Source organism: Oncorhynchus mykiss, chromosome 13 (assembly GCF_057628025.1).
Source record: "Oncorhynchus mykiss isolate SJ-2025 chromosome 13, ASM5762802v1, whole genome shotgun sequence".
Taxonomy (NCBI): Eukaryota; Metazoa; Chordata; class Actinopteri; order Salmoniformes; family Salmonidae; genus Oncorhynchus; species Oncorhynchus mykiss.
In genome coordinates this window covers 15881209-15908132 of record NC_143034.1, presented here as the reverse complement: position 1 = coordinate 15908132, position 26924 = coordinate 15881209, and the positions used below count along the sequence as shown (strand labels likewise).

The 26924-nt window shown below is 45.4% G+C and overlaps 1 protein-coding gene and 1 long non-coding RNA gene across 2 annotated transcripts; both read left to right on the top strand.

Moving 5' to 3' along the window:
* The first annotated feature begins 5343 nt into the window (after positions 1 to 5343).
* On the top strand, positions 5344 to 7223 carry LOC149978739 (uncharacterized). The gene is made up of 3 exons (XM_090195495.1): positions 5344 to 5611; positions 5838 to 6179; positions 6281 to 7223. The coding sequence occupies exons 2-3, from the start codon at positions 5858 to 5860 to the stop codon at positions 6538 to 6540; spliced, it is 582 nt and encodes a 193-aa protein (XP_090051621.1). The 5' UTR covers positions 5344 to 5611; positions 5838 to 5857; the 3' UTR covers positions 6541 to 7223.
* A 6266-nt stretch (positions 7224 to 13489) lies between these two features.
* Positions 13490 to 15194, top strand: LOC118940327 (uncharacterized). Its single transcript, XR_016485717.1, has 4 exons — positions 13490 to 13629; positions 13922 to 14002; positions 14175 to 14267; positions 14340 to 15194. It is a non-coding gene; the product is annotated as an uncharacterized LOC118940327 (long non-coding RNA).
* The last annotated feature ends 11730 nt before the right edge of the window (positions 15195 to 26924 follow it).

Genomic DNA, 26924 nt, shown 5'->3' with positions numbered 1-26924 from the left:
AAACACACAATCCTCCCCAAAATAAAAACTAAATAGATCCCTAATACATCACTGTAAAACTGTATACAATGTATATCTGTGTTGGTTTCATTTTATAATATGAGAACTGTTAGCATTTCTAGATAGAACTGAGAATACAATCTAGTTGACCTCTTGTTATGTCACTGTGTTTCAGGTGTTCAGGGTCAGAGATGCAACAGAGTGACTTACACCAAGAGGAGAATCTGTGTCTTGAAGGGGTCGACAGTGGACATATACTGTACTTATGTTGGTTATTATTCCACCACATCATCATTCTGGTTTAGAAGTGATAAGTCGACCCCTGAAGACCTAACCACTGACCCAGGGTATGCAGGTCGTGTGAAGTACACTGGAACATACAGAGGTCCCTTCACCCTGAGAATCACAGATCTGAGAGAGGAGGAATCAGCTGAGTATCGCTTCACTTTTAAAACAGACAACTTTGACTGGGGTCATAGTTTCCCAGGAACAACTCTGTCTATCACAGGTAAAATACTACACTGTATGATACAACTGTAAATTTTAATGAATTTCAGGATAAATATATGAACATATGTTCTTTTTCCAAGATGGCATAGCAGTTCAGACGTCTTTTGTCCTCGTCTTGTCGTGTCCCGTATATATATATATTTACAACTTTTTTCACATACCTTTTTATACATATATTTTTAAATTTTCCATAAAGTCATCTTCAAAACACTCTCCTGCAACCCGCCCCACCAATTTATATTTATAAAAAAAATATTATTTACCTCAAATCTGTAATCCTCCAAGAAGCTAGCCAGAAATTAGCCCGAAGCTAGCCAGAAATTAGCCAGAAGCTAGCCAGGAGCAAATCCAGAAGCTAGTTAGCTTCTTTTCTGGCTAATCGTTAGTATTCAGCTAACCACGGTTTGTAGTCATCAGCTTTCCTTTAGCTCGAAAATCTATAGCCAGTTTTGTACGGCGCAGCGCGGCTCGGAACGGAACATACCGGACCAATTTTTTTCTCCATGTCCCTGGATTTCAACCGCTAACTCTGGACATTCATACCCGGATCTCACAACTATGCTAGCTGCTATCCGTGTGACTATCGGCTTTCGTCGATTCCGGAGCAAACATCAATTATTCCGGAGCTAGCCAGCTGAAGAGTTCCATCAATCACTCCTGGGCTACAATCACCTATCCGGACCCGCTTTACTGCCGATACAGAGCCCCACCGGGCCTTCACAACTGGACTGCCGACGTTATCTACCCGAAGGAGTTATCTGGCTGGCTCCTCCGTCGCGACGTTACCTGAACGCCCATCTGCGGCCCGCTAACCGTTAGCTGTCTTATCGGCTGCTATCTGAATAGACAATCGGACAATTTATTTATTTATTTGTATTATTATTTTTTATTATTTTTCTTCTCGGGCCTCTATAACTATATCTATTGTTTTTTTTTTGTTGTTGTGTGATTTGGATTAATCCCCTCTACCAGACGGAACCCCACTAATCTACTGACGGAACGCAAGAGGTGGCTAATAACAGACCTCCATCCTATGCTAGCTTGCTACCGATGGCCTGGCCAGCTGTCTAAATCGCCGTGACCCTCAACCAACCTCTCTACTCACTGGACCCTTTTGATCACTCGACTAAGCATGCCTCTCCTTAATGTCAATATGCCTTGTCCTTTGCTGTTCTGGTTAGTGTTTATTGGCTTATTTCACTGTAGAGCCTCTAGTCCTGCTCACTATACCTTATCCAACCTATTAGTTCCACCACCCACACATGCAATGACATCTCCTTGTTTCAATGATGTTTCTAGAGACAATATCTCTCTCTTCATCACTCAATACCTAGGTTTACCTCCACTGTATTCACATCCTACCATACCTTTGTCTGTACATTATACCTTGATGCTATTTTATCGCCCCCAGAAACCTCCTTTTACTCTCTGTTCCAGACGTTCTAGACGACCAATTCTTATTGCTTTTAGCCGTACCCTTATTTTACTCCTCCTCTGTTCCTCTGGCGATGTAGAGTTGAATCCAGGCCCTGCAGTGCCTAGCTCCACTCCTATTCCCCAGGCGCTCTCTTTTGACGACTTCTGTAACCGTAATAGCCTTGGTTTCATGCATGTTAACATTAGAAGCCTCCTCCCTAAGTTTGTTCTATTCACTGCTTTAGCACACTCTGCCAACCCGGATGTTCTAGCTGTGTCTGAATCCTGGCTTAGGAAGATCACCAAAAATTCTGAAATTTTAATCCCAAACTACAACATTTTCAGACAAGATAGAACTGCCAAAGGGGGCGGTGTTGCAATCTACTGCAAAGATAGCCTGCAGAGTTCTGTCCTACTATCCAGGTCTGTACCCAAACAATTTGAACTTCTACTTTTAAAAATCCACCTCTCTAAAAACAAGTCTCTCACCGTTGCCGCCTGCTATAGACCACCCTCTGCCCCGAGCTGTGCTCTGGACACCATATGTGAACTGATTGCCCCCCATCTATCTTCAGAGCTCGTGCTGCTAGGCAACCTAAACTGGAACATGCTTAACACCCCAGCCATCCTACAATCTAAACTTGATGCTCTCAATCTCACACAAATTATCAATGTTACCTACCAGGTACCTCCCCAAAGCCTTAAACACAGACACCCTCATAGATATCATCCTAACCAACTTGCCCTCTAAATACACCTCTGCTGTCTTCAACCAAGATCTCAGCGATCACTGCCTCATTGCCTGCATCCGTAATGGGTCAGCGGTCAAACGACCTCCACTCATCACTGTCAAATGCTCCCTGAAACACTTCAGCGAGCAGGCCTTTCTAATCGACCTGGCCGGGGTATCCTGGAAGGATATTGATCTCATCCCGTCAGTAGAGGATGCCTGGATATTTTTTTTAAATGCCTTCCTAACCATCTTAAATAAACATGCCCCATTCAAGAAATTTAGAACCAGGAACAGATATAGCCCTTGGTTCTCCCCAGACCTGACTGCCCTTAACCAACACAAAAACATCCTATGGCGTTCTGCATTAGCATCGAACAGCCCCCGTGATATGCAGCTGTTCAGGGAAGCTAGAAACCATTATACACAGGCAGTTAGAAAAGCTAAGGCTAGCTTTTTCAAGCAGAAATTTGCTTCCTGCAACACTATCTCAAAAAAGTTCTGGGACACTGTAAAGTCCATGGAGAATAAGAACACCTCCTCCCAGCTGCCCACTGCACTGAAGATAGGAAACACTGTCACCACTGATAAATCCACCATAATTGAGAATTTCAATAAGCATTTTTCTACGGCTGGCCATGCTTTCCACCTGGCTACTCCTACCCCGGTCAACAGCACTGCACCCCCCACAGCAACTCGCCCAAGCCTTCCCCATTTCTCCTTCTCCCAAATCCATTCAGCTGATGTTCTGAAAGAGCTGCCAAATCTGGACCCCTACAAATCAGCAGGGCTAGACAATCTGGACCCTTTCTTTCTAAAATTATCTGCCGAAATTCTTGCCACCCCTATTACTAGCCTGTTCAACCTCTCTTTCGTGTCGTCTGAGATTCCCAAAGATTGGAAAGCAGCTGCGGTCATCCCCTCTTCAAAGGGGGGGACACTCTTGACCCAAACTGCTACAGACCTATATCTATCCTACCATGCCTTTCTAAGGTCTTCGAAAGCCAAGTCAACAAACAGATTACCGACCATTTCGAATCTCACCATACCTTCTCTGCTATGCAATCTGGTTTCAGAGCTGGTCATGGGTGCACCTCAGCCACGCTCAAGGTCCTAAACGATATCTTAACCGCCATCGATAAGAAACATTACTGTGCAGCCGTATTCATTGATCTGGCCAAGGCTTTCGACTCTGTCAATCACCACATCCTCATCGGCAGACTCGACAGCCTTGGTTTCTCAAATGATTGCCTCGCCTGGTTCACCAACTACTTCTCTGATAGAGTTCAGTGTGTCAAATCGGAGGGTCTGCTGTCCGGACCTCTGGCAGTCTCTGAGGGGGTGCCACAGGGTTCAATTCTTGGACCGACTCTCTTCTCTATATACATCAATGAGGTCGCTCTTGCTGCTGGTGAGTCTCTGATCCACCTCTACGCAGACGACACCATTCTGTATACTTCTGGCCCTTCTTTGGACACTGTGTTAACAACCCTCTAGGCAAGCTTCAATGCCATACAACTCTCCTTCCGTGGCCTCCAATTGCTCTTAAATACAAGTAAAACTAAATGCATGCTCTTCAACCGATCGCTACCTGCACCTGCCCGCCTGTCCAACATCACTACTCTGGACGGCTCTGACTTAGAATACGTGGACAACAACAAATACTTAGGTGTCTGGTTAGACTGTAAACTCTCCTTCCAGACCCATATCAAACATCTCCAATCCAAAGTTAAATCTAGAATTGGCTTCCTATTTCGCAACAAAGCATCCTTCACTCATGCTGCCAAACATACCCTTGTAAAACTGACCATCCTACCAATCCTCGACTTTGGCGATGTCATTTACAAAATAGCCTCCAATACCCTACTCAACAAATTGGATGCAGTCTATCACAGTGCAATCCGTTTTGTCACCAAAGCCCCATATACTACCCACCATTGCGACCTGTACGCTCTCGTTGGCTGGCCCTCGCTTCATACTCGTTGCCAAACCCACTGGCTCCATGTCATCTACAAGACCCTGCTAGGTAAAGTCCCCCGTTATCTCAGCTCACTGGTCACCATAGCATCTCCCATCTGTAGCACACGCTCCAGCAGGTATATCTCTCTAGTCACCCCCAAAACGAATTCTTCCTTTGGCCGCCTCTCCTTCCAGTTCTCTGCTGCCAATGACTGGAACGAACTACAAAAATCTCTGAAACTGGAAACACTTATCTCCCTCACTAGCTTTAAGCACCAACTGTCAGAGCAGCTCACAGATTACTGCACCTGTACATAGCCCACCTATAATTTAGCCCAAACAACTACCTCTTTCCCTACTGTATTTAATTAATTGATTTATTTTGCTCCTTTGCACCCCATTATTTTTATTTCTACTTTGCACATTCTTCCATTGCAAATCTACCATTCCAGTGTTTTACTTGCTATATTGTATTTACTTTGCCACCATGGCTTTTTTTTATCTTTACCTCCCTTATCTCACCTCATTTGCTCACATCGTATATAGACTTGTTTATACTGTATTATGTAGACTTGTTTTACTCCATCTGTAACTCTGTGTCGTTGTATGTGTCGAACTGCTTTGCTTTATCTTGGCCAGGTCGCAATTGTAAATGAGAACTTGTTCTCAACTTGCCTACCTGGTTAAATAAAGGTGAAATAAAAATAAATAAATATATTAACCATCCTGTTAACACAGGATGCTGGTTATGTGGTTTTATACGTATTGTTTCAGGTCTGCAGGTGAAGGTGACTCCTGCTGCAGAGGGACAGAAGACACTGACCTGTATCACCACCTGTACTCTGACTGACAACCCCACCTACACCTGGTACAAGAACGGACAACATCTAGATGAGATCACCTCCCCCCAGTACAAAGACCCAGTCTCCAATGACTATGGAGACAGTTACTCCTGTGCTGTAAAAGGCCATGAGAATCTCCACTCTCCTGCAGTGTGTGAGTATGAATGAAACTAGTATTTTATGTGGTATCATTTGGAACAAATAAGAATGATTTTACTTTCTCTGTCCATATTATTAACTAGATATATTGGAATGATAAACAGTTTTATAGATTTATGTCAATATTAATATTGTTTTATTCAAAATGAACCTGTCCAATACATCTATAACATTGAGTCTCATTATGGTTTCAGGAATTGATCAGTTGCATTTTGTTTCAGGTGTTGTGGGTGAGAGCTGTATGAATGTGACTTACACCCATCAGAGTATCTGTGCTTTGAAAGGGTCAACAGTGGACATATCCTGCTTTTACACACATCCCAGTTGGCATAACGTCACAGAAGTGTCCTGGTTCAACAAATGGGAGACTGGTGTAACTAACGATCTGAGCCAGGACCCAGAGTATGCAGGTCGTTTGGAATACCATCAACAAACAGACAAGGACTCCACCCTGAGAATCACAGACCTGAGAGAACGTGACTCAACTGAGTACAAGTTCAGATTTACAACTGATGAGGCAAGATGGGGGTACAGCTTCCCTGGAACAACTCTGTCTGTCACAGGTAACACAGCACATTATAACGTTTTGAAGAGTCATGATGTTAATAATTAACTCAAACCAATTCTGAACCATATACTCTTTTTTTGTTCTCCTTTAATTCAGGTTTTCAGGTGGAGGTGACTCCTAAATGGAGATCAGAGTCGAAGACACTGTCCTGTATCACCACCTGTACTCTGAGTAACCCCAACCCCATCTACATCTGGTACAAGAACGGACAACATCTAGATGAGAGCAACTCCCCCCAGTACAAAGACCCAGTCTCCAGTAACTATGACGATAGTTACTCCTGTGCTGTAAAAGGTCATGAGGACCTCCACTCTCCTGCAGTGTGTGAGTGTTTATTTATTAACAATACTGTTTAACCTCTCTGTGTGTTGGTTTCACTTTGAAAACTTGAGAACTTTTAGCATTTCTAGAAAGAACTGAGAATATAATCTAGTTGACCTCTTGTTATGTCACTGTGTTTCAGGTGTTCAGGGTCAGAGATGCAACAGAGTGACTTACACCAAGAGGAGAATCTGTGTCTTGAAGGAGTCAACAGTGGACATATCCTGTTCTTATGTTGGTTATTATTCCACCACATCATCATTCTGGTTTAGAAGTGATAAGTCGACCCCTGAAGACCTAACCACAGACCCAGGGTATGCAGGTCGTGTGGAGTACACTGGAACATACAGAAGTCCCTCCTACCTGAGAATCACAGATCTGAGAGAGGAGGAATCAGCTGAGTATCGCTTCACTTTTAAAACAGACAACTTTGAATGGGGTCATAGTTTCCCAGGAACAACTCTGTCTGTCACAGGTAATAAATACTACACTGTATGATACAACTGTAAATCATATTGAATTACAGGATAAATATATTAACCATCCTGTTGACACAGAGGTGTATGTGGTTTTATACATATTGTTTCAGGTCTGCAGGTGAAGGTGACTCCTGCTGCAGAGGGACAGAAGACACTGACCTGTAGCACCACCTGTACTCTGACTGACAACCCCACCTACATCTGGTACAAGAACGGACAACGTCTAGATGAGCCCACTTCCCAACAATACTCTAGTAATATCCTAGTAGTGTTGGGTCATTCTGCGGACAGTTACTCCTGTGCTGTAGAACACCATGAGGACCTCCACTCTCCTGCAGTGTGTAAGTATGAATTAAACTACTATTCTACTTAGAAAGTATCAAAAACGTTATATCAATGAGAAGAGTATTACTGCTTTATCTATACATATTCATCATTACATAGAAATTACAGACAATGTCATAGATGTATGCATGTCTATAGTTAGAATGTTCAGTACATCAGACACTTGAAGAATAGTTTAGTAGACACTAAAGTCCTTGTTATGGTGAGTGAATGAGGACCCAAAAGCGAACTAACTTAAACAGAGCTTCTTTAATAACCAAACTTAGGTAGGCTCAGATAGACCGGCAGATTCCGACAGGACAGGACAAGGTTACAGCAAACATGACGATAGTCTGGCTCAGGCATGAAACACAAACAAACAAGAATCCGACAAGGACAGGAGCAGAAACAGAGAGAGATATAGGGACCTAATCAGAGGGAAACAGGGAACAGGTGGGGAACGGGTAGTTAGAGGAGACAAGGGACAGCTGGGGGAAAGCGGGGGAGAAAAGGTAACATAACAACGACCAGCAGAGGGAGACAGGGTGAAGGGAAAGGACAGAGACAAGACACAACATGACAGTACCCCCCCACTCACCGAGCGCCTCCTGGCGCACTCGAGGAGGAAACCTGGCGGCAACGGAGGAAATCCTCGATCAGCGCACGGTCCAGCACGTCCCGAGAGGGAACCCAACTCCTCTCCTCAGGACCGTACCCCTCCCAATCGACAAGGTACTGGTGACCACGGCCCCGTGGACGCATGTCCAAAATCCTGCGGACCCTGTAGATGGGTGCGCCCTCGACAAGGATGGGGGGGGGGGGGGAAGACGAGCGGGGGCGCGAAGAACGGGCTTAATACAGGAGACATGGAAGACCGGGTGGACGCGACGAAGGTATCGCGGAAGAAGAAGTCGAACTGCGACAGGATTAATGACCCGAGAAATACGGAACGGACCAATGAACCGCGGGGTCAACTTGCGAGAAGCCGTCTTAAGGGGAAGGTTCTGAGTGGAGAGCCAAACTCTCTGACCGCGACAATATCTAGGACTCTTAGTTCTACGCTTATTAGCAGCCCTCACAGTCTGCGTCCTATAACGGCAAAGTGCAGACCTGACCCTCTTCCAGGTGCGCTCGCAACGTTGGACAAAAGCCTGAGCGGAGGGGACGCTGGACTCGGCGAACTGAGATGAGAACAGCGGAGGCTGGTACCCGAGGCTACTCTGAAAAGGAGATAGCCCGGTCGCAGACGAAGGAAGCGAGTTGTGGGCGTATTCTGCCCAGGGGAGCTGTTCTGACCAAGACGCAGGGTTGCGAAAAGAAAGACTGCGTAAGATGCGACCAATAGTCTGATTGGCCCGTTCTGCTTGACCGTTAGACTGGGGGTGAAAGCCGGAAGAGAGACTGACGGAAGCCCCAATCAAACGGCAAAACTCCCTCCAAAATTGAGACGTGAATTGCGGACCTCTGTCCGAAACGACGTCTGACGGAAGGCCATGAATTCTGAAAACATTCTCGATGATGATTTGTGCCGTCTCTTTAGCAGAAGGAAGCTTAGCAAGGGGAATGAAATGGGCCGCCTTAGAGAACCTATCGACAACCGTAAGAATAACAGTCTTCCCCGCTGACGAAGGCAGTCCGGTGACAAAATCTAAGGCGATGTGAGACCACGGTCGAGAGGGAATAGGAAGCGGCCTGAGACGGCCGGCAGGAGGAGAGTTACCGGACTTAGTCTGCGCGCAGACCGAACAAGCAGCCACGAAACGACGCGTGTCATGCTCCCGGGTGGGCCACCAAAAACGCTGGCGAATGGAAGCAAGCGTACCCCGAACGCCAGGGTGGCCGGCTAACTTGGCAGAGTGAGCCCACTGAAGAACGGCCAGACGAGTAGGAACGGGAACGAAAAGAAGGTTCCTAGGACAAGCGCGCGGCGACGGAGTGTGAGTGAGCGCTTGTTTTACCTGCCTCTCAATTCCCCAGACAGTCAACCCGACAACACGCCCCTCAGGGAGAATCCCCTCGGGGTCAGTGGAGGCTACTGAAGAACTGAAGAGACGAGACAAAGCATCAGGCTTGGTGTTCTTAGAGCCCGGACGATAAGAAATCACGAACTCGAAACGAGCGAAAAACAGCGCCCAACGCGCCTGACGCGCATTAAGTCGTTTGGCAGAACGGATGTACTCAAGGTTCCTATGGTCAGTCCAAACGACAAAAGGAACGGTCGCCCCCTCCAACCACTGTCGCCATTCGCCTAGGGCTAACCGGATGGCGAGCAGTTCGCGGTTACCCACATCATAGTTACGTTCCGACGGCGACAGGCGATGAGAAAAATACGCGCATGGGTGGACCTTGTCGTCAGAGAGGGAGCGCTGAGAAAGAATGGCTCCCACGCCCACCTCTGACGCGTCAACCTCGACAACGAACTGTCTAGAGACGTCAGGTGTAACAAGGATAGGAGCGGATGTAAAACGATTCTTGAGGAGATCAAAAGCTCCCTGGGCGGAAACGGACCACTTAAAGCACGTCTTGACAGAAGTAAGGGCTGTGAGAGGAGCGGCCACCTGACCGAAATTACGGATGAAACGACGATAGAAGTTCGCGAAGCCGAGAAAGCGCTGCAGCTCGACGCGTGACTTAGGGACGGGCCAATCAATGACAGCTTGGACTTTAGCGGGATCCATCTTAATGCCTTCAGCGGAAATAACAGAACCGAGAAATGTGACGGAGGAGGCATGAAAAGTGCACTTCTCAGCCTTCACAAAAAGACAATTCTCTAAAAGGCGCTGGAGGACACGTCGAACGTGCTGAACATGAATCTGGAGTGACGGTGAAAAAATCAGGATATCGTCAAGGTAAACGAAAACAAAGATGTTCAGCATGTCTCTCAGGACATCATTGACTAATGCCTGAAAGACAGCTGGAGCGTTAGCGAGGCCGAAAGGAAGAACCCGGTATTCAAAGTGCCCTAACGGAGTGTTAAACGCCGTCTTCCACTCGTCCCCCTCCCTGATGCGCACGAGATGGTAAGCGTTACGAAGGTCCAACTTAGTGAAAAACCTGGCTCCCTGCAGGATCTCGAAGGCTGAAGACATAAGAGGAAGCGGATAACGATTCTTAACTGTTATGTCATTCAGCCCTCGATAATCTATGCAGGGGCGCAGAGACCCGTCCTTCTTCTTGACAAAAAAAAACCCCGCTCCGGCGGGAGAGGAGGAGGGGACTATGGTACCGGCGTCAAGAGCTACAGACAAATAATCCTCGAGAGCCTTACGTTCGGGAGCCGACAGAGAGTATAGTCTACCCCGGGGGGGAGTGGTTCCCGGAAGGAGATCAATACTACAATCATACGACCGGTGTGGAGGAAGAGAGGTGGCCCTGGACCGACTGAACACCGTGCGCAGATCGTGATATTCCTCCGGCACCCCTGTCAAATCACCAGGCTCCTCCTGTGAAGAAGAGACAGAGGAAACAGGAGGGATAGCAGACATTAAACATTTCACATGACAAGAGACGTTCCAGGAGAGGATAGAATTACTAGACCAATTAATGGAAGGATTATGACAAACTAGCCAGGGATGGCCCAAAACAACAGGTGTAAAAGGTGAACGAAAAATCAAAAAAGAAATGGTTTCGCTATGATTACCAGAAACAGTGAGGGTTAAAGGTAGCGTCTCACGCTGAATCCTGGGGAGAGGACTACCATCCAGGGCGAACAAGGCCGTGGACTCCCTTAACTGTCTGAGAGGAATGTCATGTTCCCGAGCCCAGGTCTCGTCCATAAAACAGCCCTCCGCCCCAGAGTCTATTAAGGCACTGCAGGAAGCTGACGAACCGGTCCAGCGTAGATGGACCGACAAGGTAGTGCAGGATCTTGAAGGAGAGACAGGAGTAGTAGCGCTCACCAGTAGCCCTCCGCTTACTGATGAGCTCTGGCTTTTACTGGACATGAAGTGACAAAATGACCAGCAGAACCGCAATAGAGACAGAGGCGGTTGGTGATTCTCCGTTCCCTTTCCTTAGTCGAGATGCGGATACCTCCCAGCTGCATAGGCTCAGCTCCCGAGCCGGCAGAGGAAGATGGTAGTGATGCGGAGAGGGGAGCAACGGAGAACGCGAGCTCCTTTCCACGAGCTCGGTGACGCAGATCAACCCGTCGCTCAATGCGAATAGCGAGTTCAATCAGGGAATCCACGCTGGAAGGGACCTCCCGGGAGAGAATCTCATCCTTTACCTCTGCGCGGAGACCCTCCAGAAAACGAGCGAGCAAAGCCGGCTCGTTCCAGCCACTGGAGGCAGCAAGAGTGCGAAACTCAATAGAGTAGTCTGTTATGGATCGATTACCTTGACATAGGGAAGACAGGGCCCTGGAAGCCTCCTCCCCAAAAACAGATCGATCAAAAACCCGTATCATCTCCTCCTTAAAGTCCTGATACTGGTTAGTACACTCAGCCCTTGCCTCCCAGATTGCCGTGCCCCACTCACGAGCCCGTCCAATAAGGAGAGATATGACGTAGGCGACACGAGCAGTGCTCCTGGAGTAAGTGTTGGGCTGGAGAGAAAACACAATATCACACTGGGTGAGGAACGAGCGGCATTCAGTGGGCTCCCCAGAGTAACACGGCGGGTTATTGATTCTGGGCTCCGGAGATTCGAAAGCCCTGGAAGTGGCCGGTGGATCGAGGCGGAGATGGTGAACCTGTTCTGTGAGGTTGGAGACTTGGGTGGCCAGGGTCTCAACGGCATGTCGAGCAGCAGACACTTCCTGCTCGTGTCTGCCGAGCATCGCTCCCTGGATTCCGACGGCTGAGTGGAGAGGATCCGAAGTCGCTGGGTCCATTCTTGGTCGGATTCTTCTGTTATGGTGAGTGAATGAGGACCCAAAAGCGAACTAACTTAAACAGAGCTTCTTTAATAACCAAACTTAGGTAGGCTCAGATAGACCGGCAGATTCCGACAGGACAGGACAAGGTTACAGCAAACATGACGATAGTCTGGCTCAGGCATGAAACACAAACAAACAAGAATCCGACAAGGACAGGAGCAGAAACAGAGAGAGATATAGGGACCTAATCAGAGGGAAACAGGGAACAGGTGGGGAACGGGTAGTTAGAGGAGACAAGGGACAGCTGGGGGAAAGCGGGGGAGAAAAGGTAACATAACAACGACCAGCAGAGGGAGACAGGGTGAAGGGAAAGGACAGAGACAAGACACAACATGACAGTCCTAAAGTTTATTATTATTGTTCATGTTTTGTGTAAGTGATAGGTTTAGATAGTCCTCTGAGTTTAGATATGATTTATTTTTGACATGATGTCATTTGAGGCAGTATACTACAGTCCTGACCCTCTGACATATTATCCTTTACTAGATGCTCCAAGGAACCCCTCAGTGTCAGTCAGTCCCTCTGGTGAAATAGTGGAGGGCAGTTCAGTGACTCTGACCTGCAGCAGTGATGCCAACCCACCTGTGGACAAATACACCTGGTACAAGAAGAACGTAACCTCACCAAAAGCATCAGGACAGAGTTACAACATCACTAACATCATCTCTGAGGACAGAGGAGAATATTACTGTGAGGCCCAGAATGGAAGAGGATCTATGAACTCTACAGCTCTAATGATCATTGTAGCAGGTAAAGTTACATCTTCAATACTTCAATACAAAATGATGTTCAATAAGAAATGATGTTTCAAGGTGATATTCTTCTAGTTTGCCTCATTACACTTTGGTTTATACATAGGCTTCTATATACAAGTATTGCATTAATGTCCTGTATTTCTGTATATTCGTTGTCACTTCATAATAACATGTACTCATATCATCCATTTGATCTTTTAGGGAAACAGACCTCAGTTGTGACTGCAGCTGTAGGAATCATAGTGGTGGTTCTGGTTCTCATCCTCTGTCTCTCTGGACTCATGTGGTTCAGGTGAGTGAAGAAGGAAAACTGATATTTGTATTATTCTTTTACCTTAACACTCTGATTTGTTATTGACTTAATTCATTCAAAAATGCATTTATTGGCCCAACGCCCTTAACTGGAATAGTAACCGCAAGGTTGCAAGATCGAATCCCCGAGCTGGCAAGGTAAAGATCTGTCGTTCTGCCAAGAACAAGGCAGTTAACCCGCTGTTCCTAGGCCGTCATTGTAAATAAGAATTAGTTCTTAACTGACTTGCCTAGTTAAATAAAGGATTTTTTTTAACTGCTAAATTGTATCAGTAACATATCAACTTCCACTTGAGGTCAGTAGAAAGCAGAACTCACTCTGTCCATCTTTACAGGAGATTCACAGGAGGAAGTGATGCGACAACAGACACACAGGTGATTATATCAATCAGTTATCAGTTACACCAGGACACCCCCCCCCCCCCCCGTGTAGTGTTAGGGCAAAAAACAAAACGTGCACCCAGGGGGGTCCAGCTCTGAGTTTGGGAAACCCTGAGTTACAAATCCATTTTCATTAATTTACTGTCAAGACAGTCTCTTTCATATTATTTTCATTGTTACGTCTCTCTCTCTCTCTCTCTCTCTCTCTCCCTCTCCCTCTCCCTCTCTCTCTCTCTCTCTCTCTCTCTCTCTCTCTCTCTCTCTCTCTTTCACTCTCTCTCCACAGAGTGTCCGTCCTGACTGTAACAGTGACACGTACACAGGTCTGAACATGAGGACCATGTCCCCTGACTATGACACTCTGGCAGTAAGTCTCTATAATACATTTTGATTGTTTGTGAGAGTGTTTGTGTTTTATACAGTACTTGAATGTGTTTATAGAAAATGATGGAAAGACTGTTTCAAAGAACACATGCATTCCCTCCCTCCCTCCCTCCCTCCCTCTCTCTCTCTCTCTCTCTCTCTCTTCCTGTCCACAGAATGTCCATCCTGACCCTAACAGTGACCCCAACAGTGACATGTACACACCTCTGAACATGAAGACCAGGTCACCAGAGTATGACACCCTGTCAGTAAGTGTGTTTGTGTGTGTCCATAAACATTTTAGTGGGAGTGTAAATTGCTAATTCAGTATCTTCTTTCAGAATATGAGGGGACCCTCCCACTTAAGAGAACCACTACAGAACCTGGACTGAAGAGAACCACCACAGAACCTGCACTGAGGAGAACCACCACAGAACCTGGACTGAAGGAAAGTACTTCAGAACATCAACTGAAGAGAACCACCACAGATCCTTTACTGAAAATAACCACCACAGAACCTGGACTGAAGAAAAGTACCTCAGAACATCAACTGAAGAGAACCACCACAGATCCTAGACTGAAGAGAACCACCACAGATCCTGGACTGAAGAGAGCCACCACAGATCCTGGACTGAAGAGAGCCACCACAGATCCTGGACTGAAGAGAACCACCACAGATCCTGGACTGAAGAGCTACGGTTCCGATCCAAAGCCAGGCCTCACTCCTCTATTCTCTAGCAACCATATCTAGATGGTTTTCCAGACCATGAACTTTAACTTTGAGTAAATGCTGGAATATATTTTTTATTTTCTTATTCTGATAATTATGTATATTGATGATAAATGGGAGGGGTTATGCTTCTGCTTTTTTTAAATGGGATTTTCCCATTTCCATATTTTTTCTTGTGTACCAATCTGTTTCCTATCTATAGTTTAAGATAACATTCCTGATATTTTTCTAAGTGGATTTTGCCGTATTGTTATAACATCAATAGTACTACTTGCCTCAGCAACTAATGTGGATCATATTGATAACAGCTTTCTATTATTTGTTTAGCTTTTGGGCCAAGTTTCTCCTGATGTGTTTAATGATTTACTTTGTATTGCTGTCAGATATTATTAATTATTTTTATGTTTTATATTACGTAATCCTATATTGTTTTCTTTTATAAAAAAATAATAAATACATTACATATATTTAAGCATTTGCAGTTTTTTACATGTTATATTAATTATAATTGTATATTAAAAACATGTGTCTGTGTGTCTGTCTGTCTGTCTCTCTGTCTCCCCAGCCATAGTATAGACAGGCTGCACTACCAGACCCCACCACAGGGGCATAGTATAGACAGGTTGCACTACCAGACCCCACCACAGGGGGCGTAGTATAGACAGGTTGCACTACCAGACCCCACCACAGGGGCATAGTATAGACAGGTTGCACTACCAGACCCCACCACAGGGGCATAGTATAGACAGGTTGCACTACCAGACCCCACCACAGGGGGCGTAGTATAGACAGGTTGCACTACCAGACCCCACCACAGGGGGCGTAGTATAGACAGGTTGCACTACCAGACCCCACCACAGGGGGCGTAGTATAGACAGGTTGCACTACCAGACCCCACCACAGGGGGCGTAGTATAGACAGGTTGCACTACCAGACCCCACCACTCGGGCATAGTATAGACAGGCTGCACTACCAGACCCCACCACAGGGACATAGTATAGACAGGCTGCACTATCAGACCCCTCCACTGGGACATAGTATAGACAGGCTGTACTACCAGACCCCACCACAGGGGCATAGTATAGACAGGCTGCACTACCAGACCCCACCACAGGGGCATAGTATAGACAGGCTGCACTACCAGACCCCACCACAGGGGGCGCAGTATAGACAGGTTGCACTACCAGACCCCACCACAGGGGCATAGTATATGCAGACTGCACTACCAGACCCCACCACAGGGGCATAGTATAGACAGACTGCACTACCAGACCCCACCACAAGGAGCATAGTATATACAGACTGCACTACCAGACCCCACCACAGGGAGCATAGTATAGACAGACTGCACTACCAGACCCCACCACAAGGAGCATAGTATATACAGACTGCACTACCAGACCCCACCACAGGGGCATAGTATAGACAGGCTGCACTACCAGACCCCACCACAAGGAGCATAGTATATACAGACTGCACTACCAGACCCCACCACAAGGAGCATAGTATATACAGACTGCACTACCAGACCCCACCACAAGGAGCATAGTATATACAGACAACACTACCAGACCCCACCACAAGGAGCATAGTATATACAGACTGCACTACCAGACCCCACCACAAGGAGCATAGTATATACAGACTGCACTACCAGACCCCACCACAAGGAGCATAGTATATACAGACTGCACTACCAGACCCCACCACAAGGGGCATAGTATATACAGACTGCACTACCAGACCCCACCACAGGAGCATAGTATATACAGACTGCACTACCAGACCCCACCACAGGGAGCATAGTATATACAGACTGCACTACCAGACCCCACCACAAGGAGCATAGTATATACAGACTGCACTACCAGACCCCACCACAAGGAGCATAGTATAAACAGACTGCACTACCAGACCCCACCACAAGGAGCATAGCCATTATTAGAGGAGTTTGATTTCTGATTTAACCAAAACACTTCAACAATAAAGAAATACATGCTATATCAAACATTGATTTATTGTGATGTTTAGCTACAATGTTTCCTGATGGAGGACCTCTCCTCCCCTCAGGATTCCAGTGGTGGACCTCTCCTCCCCTCAGGATTCCAGTCATGGACCTCTCCTCCCCTCAGGACTCCAGTGTTGGACCTCTCCTCCCCTCAGGATTCCAGTGATGGACCTCTCCTCCCCTCAGGATTCCAGTCATGGACCTCTCCTCCCCTCAGGATTCCAGTGTTGTACCTCTACTCCCCTCAGGACTCCAGTGTTGGACCTCTCCTCCCCTCAGGATTCCAGTCATGGACCTCTCCTCCCCTCAGGATTCCAGTGTTGTACCTCTACTCCCCTCAGGACTCCAGTGTTGTACCTCTACTCCCCTCAGGACTCCAGTGTTGGACCTCTCCTCCCCTCAGGAATCCAGTGTTGGACCTTTCCTCCCCTCAGGACTCCAGTGTTGGACCTCTCCTCTCCTCAGGATTCCAGTGGTGGACCTCTCCTCCCCTCAGAACTCCAGTGGTGGACCTCTCCTCTCCTCAGGACTCCAGTGGTGGACCCCTCCTCTCCTCAGGACTCCAGTGGTGGACCTCTCCTCCCCTCATGACTGCAGTGGTGGACCTCTCCTCCCCTCATGACTCCAGTGGTGGACCTCTCCTCCCCTCAGGACTCCAGTGGTGGACCTCTCCTCCCCTCATGACTGCAGTGGTGGACCTCTCCTCTCCTCAGGACTCCAGTGGTGGACCTCTCCTCCCCTCAGGACTCCAGTGGTGGACCTCTCCTCCCCTCATGACTCCAGTGGTGAACCTCTCCTCCCCTCAGGACTCCAGTGGGTGAGTATGTTTATTTCTGGTTATTCCACAGTATACATTTCTACAGTTATAGGTTCTATAGGCCGTCTCAAATAGCACCCTGTTCCTACATTCCTTGTATTTTGACTGTGGTCACCTCCCTCCCTTCCTCTCCTCCTTCTACATTGTGTGCTGTAGGTGAGGGGAGATATAATTAGAATGTAGAACTCTGATACTCTCTATGTTTTGTACTGTAGGTGTGGGGAGATAGAGAGTATCAAAGTTCTACATTCTAATTATATGTTCTCTACTGTAAATGTAAATCTCCCTCGGCCTGAGCTGTGAAACATGGAAATGACATCATCATTAGAAGTTGAAGGGATCTTTGCCCAGTGAACCTCCTCTATGATGACCATGTTGTAGACACTAAGGGGGATGACATCTGTTGTTATCATGTGTTTTACTGTGTATGTATGGTCATGTGACTGGACATGTGACCCATTGTGATGTCATTGTGAGACTCAGTGCCAGCCTGATGCCATAGGGTGCCTAGTAATTGCCCCTACAGGGGATAAATAAATGTTATTTTTGAATTGAATTACAGTTGAATATGGGGCATGTTCCATGCAGACTATATTGCAGTCACCTGCCTGCTCTCACAAACATTAGTCCTTATCCTTGTTTACCTAAAGGGGTACTATAATTCAAAATCAAATAGCTAAATGATCCATGGTATGACCACCTTAAAACAATTCCATATGTCAACTAGTAGAATAACCCTCCCGTCCCCGTCCACTGGCGGCTCAGACTTCTAGATATTCAGAATCCCAGTGTCAGAGGGAGTCCAGCGCCTAAACACACAAATCAAATTGTATTTGAAACATGCGCCGATTACAACAGGTAGACCTTACTGTGAAATGGTTATTAAATGCTTATTAAGCAACAATGCAGTTTTTTATGTAAGGAATTTTCCTTTTTTTTAATTATAAAAATTGTAAATAAAACTAAAACTAAAACTAAATCACAATAAAATAACAATAACGAAGCAGCAATAAATAATTATTCAATGTAAATGTTTTTTAAACATGCATCACTCAGCAGCAATAAACAATTATTCAATGTAAAAAAAAAATAAAAAAACGCATCATACAGACACAATAAGACATAATAACAGACAGACAGACAGACAGACAGACAGACAGACTTAGTTATATGGATGTCAGGGTTCACTTTGGGTCCGTTGTTCTGAAGATCAGAGAGCTGAAGACATCTCTTTCACACAAGAACACAGTGGAAATACAGAGCAGCTTGCCTTGGACTTGGCATAATGACAGCTCACTGTTGTCTGTTGTTTCTAGCTAGTTAATGTTGATAGCTAAAAGTAGGCTCACTAACTAGCTCACTAGTTAACTATGGGGTCTTGCTGTAATTCAGTGGCAGCACATCATATTGTTCACAATCCAGTCCATTCAGAGTAGCTGTGTGATGCAGAGAAATGCTAGTTTATTTAGGAAAAATCTTCATGTAGCTAACAAGCTAGCTGAGCTCACTTGTTCGCTCAATTCAAATGTCAGTTCAACATAAGTCCCAATATCACAGTATTTTTATGTTTGCGCCTGGTTAGTTCTCTATACATTTTACATTTTCAAATGTTATTTTACCTTCTATTTTGTATATTTCCATCAGACTACTAGGGACATATGAAGCCTGGAGTCTGCAGTAATGTTGAGATGTCAGTAGGGAGAGCTCTTGTCTAGAACACTGGAACCAAAGATACTCCCCTTTCATCTGTTCTGGAACCTTCAGTACCAGCTGATGAACAGTGATGGGAATGGGTCACATTTTGCCTCTTGTAAAACATGAAGGTCCACTCCTCATATAAAGAAATGCAACTACAGTATTCTGACTTTAGACCATTTTCTATTTTGATACAGTAACATCCCTTATGTGACATGTTGTTGCTGCATGTTAATGACCTGACTAGACTACTCGATAAGTGTCAACCACAGAACTCACACTTAGGCTATGTCTGCTTCTACTAATACTTACAGTAGACTCCTTCTTGTTTCCACACAGTGACAGTAAGTTGACTCACTGTTCAAGACCTCTCCTCTTCACTTCACTCTGTAAGTACACTTGACGATATCTTGAAATATAGTTTTAGTTTTGATGTTTTTAGCCAAACATCACATGACTTCCTGTATCTTTGTACTTGTTGGTTTATTTTGAACTGTGTTTTGGTTGTTACATCAGGGCCTGTATTCATAAAGTGTCTCAGATGGTCCATATAATTATGATCTAAAATGCTAAACTGATCCCAGATCAGCTCTCCTACTCTGATATACTTTGTGAATACTGACCCTGGACTGTGGTTTCATGTGTTTAGTTAAGTTCAGTTTATTCATTTACATGTTTAAAACATGATCAGTAGAGTTTTCCAGTAATACCCAGATCTCCATTCAATGTTCACAGTTTAACAGTGTAAGTTTAACAGGGTCAAGTATAACTGTGTGTGTGTGTCTGTGTGAGTGAGTGTAAATTTATTTTTACATATTAATCTGATTGTTGGATACAGAGTCATGACCAAAATTATTTGCACCCTTGACAAATACAGAGATATATTGTATGCTATAAAAAGATGGGATGTACATTGTACATGTGGTTTCACATAAAGACTTGTGCATGCTGTTTTAAGAGTTTTAAGAGCTCTGAGAGCAATACATTTTGAAAATGGCCTAAAGCGTGACAGTAAGAGTGATTAAGTGGATTCTTCATAAGAGCTTTAGGAGTAGTATTAACATGAGACACAGTGATGGTGGGTTGTGTTTAGGAGTAGTATTAACATGAGACACAGTGATGGTGGGTTGTGTTTAGGAGTAGTAGTAACATGAGACACAGTGACGGTGGTTTGTGTTTAGGAGTAGTATAAACATGAGACACAGTGATGGTGGGTTGTGTTTAGGAGTAGTATTAACATGAGACACAGTAATGGTGGGTTGTGTTTAGGAGTAGTATTAACATGAGACACAGTGATGGTGGGTTGTGTTTAGGAGTAGTATTAACATGAGACACAGTAATGGTGGGTTGTGTTTAGGAGTAGTATTAACATGAGACACAGTGATGGTGGGTTGTGTTTAGGAGTAGTATTAACATGAGACACAGTGATGGTGGGTTGTGTTTAGGAGTAGTATTAACATGAGACACAGTAATGGTGGGTTGTGTTTAGGAGTAGTATTAACATGAGACACAGTGATGGTGGGTTGTGTTTAGGAGTAGTATTAACATGAGACACAGTGATGGTGGGTTGTGTTTAGGAGTAGTATAAACATGAGACACAGTGAAGGTGTATTGAAATGCTGACTAAACGTGTCCTTTCCAACAATGCAGAGTTAAAGATAAAAATACAGTGTATTCGGAAAGTATTCAGACCCCTTGACTTTTTCCATATTTTGCTACGTTACAGCCTTTATTCTAAAATGGATTCAATTGTTGCTCCTCATCAATCTCCACACAATACTCCATAATAATACATACAAAAACAGTATGTTATACAATTTTGAAAATGTATTAAAAATGTAAACTGAAATATCACATTTCCATAAGTATTAAGACCTTTTACTCAGTACTTTGTTGAAGCACCTTGTCAGCGATAACAGCCTTGAGTCTTCTTGGGTATGATGCTACAAGCTTAGCAAACTTGAATTTGGGGAGTTTCTCCCATTCTTCTCTGCAGATCCTCTCAAGCTCTGTCAGGTTGGATGGGGAGCATCGCTGCACAGCTATTTCAGGTCTCTCCAGAGATGTTAGATCGGGATTGTCCTGCCTCTGGCTGGGCCACTGTTGGACATTCAGAGTCTTGTCCCGAAGCCACTCCTGCATTGTCTTGGCTGTGTGCTTAGGGTTGTTGTTCTGTTGGGAGGTCCTGAGCGCTCCGGAGCAGGTTTTCATCAAGGATATCTCTCTATTTTTTTCATCTTTCCCTCAATCCTGACTGATCTCCCAGTCCCTGCAGCTGAAGAACATCCCCACACCATTATGATGCCACCACCATGCTTCATCGTAGGGATGTGCAAGGTAACCTCCAGATGTGACACTTGGCTATTGAGGCCAAAGAGTTCCATCTTGGTTTCATCAGACCAGAGAATCTCATTTAGGTGCCTTTTGGCAAAGTTCAAGCTGGCTGTCATCTGGCTTCCATCTGGCCACTCTACAATAAAGGCCTGATTGGTGGAGTGCTGCAGAGATGGTTGTCCATCTGGAAGGTTCTCCCATCTCCACAGAGGAACACTGGAGCTCTGTCAGAGTGACCATCAGTTCTTGGTCACCTACCTGACCAAGGCCCTTCTCCTCCTATTGCTCCGTTCTTCCATTTAAGAATGATGGAGGCCACTGTGTTCTTGGGGACTTTCATACTGCAGACATGTTTTGTACCCTTCCCCAAATCTTTGCCTAGACCCAATCCTGTCTCGGAGCTCTACAGACAATTCCTTCGTCGTCATGGCTTGGTTTTTTCTCTGACCTGCATAGTCAACTGTGGGACCTTATATAGACAGGAATTTACCACAGGTGGACTCCAATCACATTTTAAGGACGATCAATGGAAACATGATACACCCGAGCTCAATTTCGAATCTCATAACAAAGGTTATGAATACTTGTGTTAAAAAAAACAGTTTTTGCTTTGTCTTTATGGTGTATCCTGTGTAGAATGATGAGGGAAATGGTTTATTTATTCCATTTTAGAATAAGGCTGTAATGTAACAAAATGTCAAAATAGGTAAAGGGGTCTGAATACTTACACTGTGTAAATGTTTTGAGGGAAATAGTGACACAAGGAATAAATACAGAGTGAATAACGAATATCAATAACGAGTAAAAATAACATCTGTTTCACAGTACCGAGTCGTTGTGCAGGGGTACGAGGTAATTAAGGTGTTTATGTACATACATATAAGGGAAAGGGGGATACCTAGTCTGTTGCACAACTGAATGCATTCAACTGAAATGTGTCTTCTACATTTAATTCAACCCCTCTGAATCAGAGAGGTGCGTGGGGCTGTATTAATGGACATAATCGATGACTGGGAGCAGTTGTTGTTGTGGGTTAACTGCCTTGCTCAAGGGCAGAACTGCAGAATTTACTGCTTTTGCCAGTTCAGGAAGTCAAAACAGCAACCTTTACTGGCCCAACGCTCTTAACCGCTAGGCTACCTGCTGCCCCATAGGTAGAGGTAAAGTGACTAGGCATCAGAATAGATAATAGACTAAGTGAGCATAGAAGTAATTTACTTTAGCTCGTCTGGTGGACTTGTGTCACTGGGCAGCTCGCGGCTGGATTTCCCTTTGTAATCCATGATAGTTTGCAAGCCCAGCCACATGCTTCTCGCTTCAGAGCCAGCATTGTAGGATTCAGCCTTAGTCCTGTATTGACGCGTTTCCGGTTTGATTGCTCTTCGGAGGTCGTAGCAGAATTTCTTTAACTGTCTGGATTAGTGTCCCGTTGCTTGAAAGCGGAAGCTCTAGCCTTCAGCTCTGTGCAGATGTTGCCTGTAATCCATGGCTTCTGGTTGGGGTACGTCTGTAGGTCACTGTGGTGACAATGTCGGCGATGCACTTATTAATGAAGTGGTGAAAGACGTGATCAATTCCTCAATGTTATTGGATGAATCCCGGAACTTATTCCAGTCTGTGCTAGTGAAACAGTCCTGTAGCTGAGCATCCACTTGATCGGACCACTTCTGTATTGAGCGTGTCTCTGGTAGGTCCTGTTTGAGTATTTGCTTGTAGGCAGGAAGCAGGAGGACAAAGGTATGGTCTGATTTGCCAAAGAGAGGGCAAGGGAGGGCCTTTTATTCATGTGTAGAGTATAGGTGAACTAGAGTTTTGTTCCTCCTAGTTGGACAGGTGAGGATCCAAAAGTGTTCTTCGGCTGTCCCCATAGGAGCACCCTTTTGGTTCTATGTAGAATTAGTTTTGGTTCCAGGTAGAACCTTTTTGTGTTCCATGTAGAACCCTCTGTGGAAAGGGTTCTACATGGAACCCAAAAGTGTTCTATCTGGAAACAAAAACAGTTCTTCAAAGTGTTCTCCTATGGGGAGAACCAAACAACCCTTTTAGGTTCTAGATAGCACCATTTGTTTTCTAAGAGTGTAGACAAATCAGCAAGATGTAAATCCATGATGTAAATCCACGTTCAGCCACGACTCTGAGAGACATATATTACAGTTATTCAGGTCCCGTTGACAGGATAGCCTCGAGCTCATCCAGTTTGTTGGTCTATTTGTTGGTCTATTTGATCACCGACGTAATCTCGTCAGGATGCCTGCTCGCTTGACTCTCGGCTGCCGGGGATCAGGGTTGCCGGGTATCAGGGTCTGGTCCGGAGTAAGTTGCAGACTCATTGAAGTTGAAAATTTAGTCCAAATCAAGTTTAGTGATCACTGTTGTGATGTTTAGAAGCTGTAGGCCAAAGGAAATGTGTCACAACTTCCTCCGAAGTCGGTCCCTCTCCTTGTTCGGGAGTCGTTCGGTGGTCGACGTCACCAGCCTTCTAGCCACCGATCCACTTTCATTTTCCATTTGTTTTGTCCTTGTCTTACACACCTGGTTTCACTCCCTCAATTACTTGTTCATTATTTAACCCTCTGTCCCCCATGTTTGTTAGTGAGTGATTGTTTGTTGTATTTACGGTCTGTATTGTGGGCTAGGTATTATTGACTATTTTTAAGTCTTGAGTAAAATGACGTGTATTATTTATCTCTGCTGTCCTGCGCCTGACTCCTCTGCACCAGCTACACCCAGACCTATTACAACATGATGGCAGAGACATTAAGAACAAAAAAAATTTAAGACCAGCATAAAAAACACAAATTAGCATCCACTGCAGCACCATCTCCTTCTATCACCAGCCTCCTCTGCTGTACATAAGGGCCAACATTGTAACATAATATGATAGTGGCTAATACTACTATAGACATCAGTGTTTGTGTGCTTAAATGTGACTTGGTCAAGTACTAGCCAGTGTTGTGTTTCATTAGTTTGTTATGTTGTTATTGACCCAAAATGTTTGAGGACATTATTATTAGGTACCAGTACTAAACACAAAGACCAACAGTGGTTGTGTGTGTGTGTGTGTGTGTGTGTGTGGTTTTACTATCCTTGGACCAGAAGTCCTCACAAGGACAGAAAATCAAGGAAAAGGTGGACAAGTGGGTACATTTCACAGGTCCACACAAGGAAAAAGGCTATTTTTGTTTGAGGGTTAATTTTCGATTTAGACTTAGGTTTAGTGGTTAGGATTAAGATTAGAGTTAGTGGTTAGGTAAAACATATTTTGAATGGGAATAACTGTTTTGGTCCAGGACAGTAACACAACATTTTGTCTGTGTTTGTCATTAGTTTACTCCAATTAGAGGAGAGGAGGTAGGGTAAGGGGAACATAATAAAGATTCAGATTGTTTAATAGTCACATGCACAGGGTTGCAGGTGTAATTGCAGGGTTCAGTGAACATCTTAGGCTTGGAGCTCCAACATGCAGGACTAGTGAAATAAAATGATGAAAAATGGAAATGAAAACAACAGAAATAGAACTAGCACTATATAGATAATAACTCTGGCAGTGATGAATAATGACCATTGGGGTGGAGGCAGAGTAAAGACTGTAGAGGGGGTGGGGTGGAATGACCATAGGGGGAGCAGCAGCATGATCCTTGGGGTGGAGGCTGTAGAGGGGGTGGGGTGGAATGACCATAGGGGGAGCAGCAGCATGATCATTGAGTGGAAAACATATTTACAAAAAATATATATAAAAACTGAAACGGCCTCTCACTGTCAACTGCGTTTATTTTCAGCAAACTTAACATGTGTAAATGTTTCTATGAAGAAATAACTGAGACATAGACTGACCAAGTTCCACAGATATGTGACGAACAGAAAGGGCATAATGTCACCCTGAACAAACGGGGGTGGGGGGTGGGGGGGGGGGGGGGGTCAAAATCAAAAGTAACTCAGTATCTGGTGTGGCCACCAGCTGCATTAAGTACTGCAGTGCATCTCCTCCACATGGACTGCACCAGATTGGCCAGATCTTGCTGTGAGATTTTACCTCACTCTACCACCAAGGCACCTGCAAGTTCCCAGACATTTCTGGTGGGAATGGCCCTAGCCCTCACCCGCCGATCCAACAGGTCCCAGACGTGCTCATCGGGATTGAGATCCGGGCTCTTCGCTGGCCATGGCAGAACACTGGCATTCCTGTCTTGCAGGAAATCACACAAAGAAAGAGCAGTATGGCTGGTGGCATTGTCATGCTGGAGGGTCATGTCAGGACGAGCCTGCAGGAAGGGTACCACATGAGGGAGGAGGATGTCTTCCCTGTAACGCACAGCTTTGAGATTGCCTGCAATGACAACAAGCTCAGTCCAATGATGCTGTGACACACCACCCCAGACCATGACGGACCCTCCACCTCCAAATCCAAATCCAAATCGATCCCGCTCCAGAGTACAGGCCTCGGTGTAAAGCTCAGTCCTTTGACGATGAAAGCGAATCCAACCATCACCCCTGGTGATACAAAACCGTGACTCATCAGTGAAGATATCTTTTTGCCAGTCCTGTCTGGTCCAGCGACGGTGGGTTTGTGGCCATAGGCGACGCTGTTGCCGGTGATGTCTGGTTAGGACCTGCCTTACAACAGGCCTACAAGTCCTCAGTCCAGCCTCTCTCAGCCTACTGTTGTACCGATCCTGTGCAGGTGTTGTTACACGTGGTCTGCCACTGCGAGGATGATCAGAATTGGAAATGATTCAGACAATTACATTGATTGAAGCCACAATCTATCTGCAATATTGAAGCTGAACAACCCCCTTAAAAAAGTGTGTGTGTGTGTCACTTGCTGTTTATCCACACAGATTGGTGATAGCAGCTATCATTCAACCTGGTGGTCAGTCTTTAGGCTGCTGTACTGCTTGGTGATAGCAGCTATCATTCAACCTGGTGGTCAGTCTTTAGGCTGCTATACAGCTTGGTGATAGCAGCTATCATTGAACCTGTTGGTCAGTCTTTAGGCTGCTGTACAGCTTGGTGATAGCAGCTATCATTCAACCTGGTGGTCAGTCTTTATGCTGCTGTACAGCTTGGTGATAGCAGCTATCATTGAACCTGATGGTCAGTCTTTAGTCACTTGCTGTTTATCCTCACAGCTTGGTGATAGCAGCTATCATTCAACCTGTTGGTCAGTCTTTAGGCTGCTGTACAGCTTGGTGATGGCAGCTATCATTGAACCTGTTGGTCAGTCTTTAGGCTGCTGTACAGCTTGGTGATAGCAGCTATCATTCAACCTGGTGGTCAGTCTTTAGGCTGCTGTTCAGCTTGGTGATAGCAGCTATCATTCAACCTGGTGGTCAGTCTTTAGG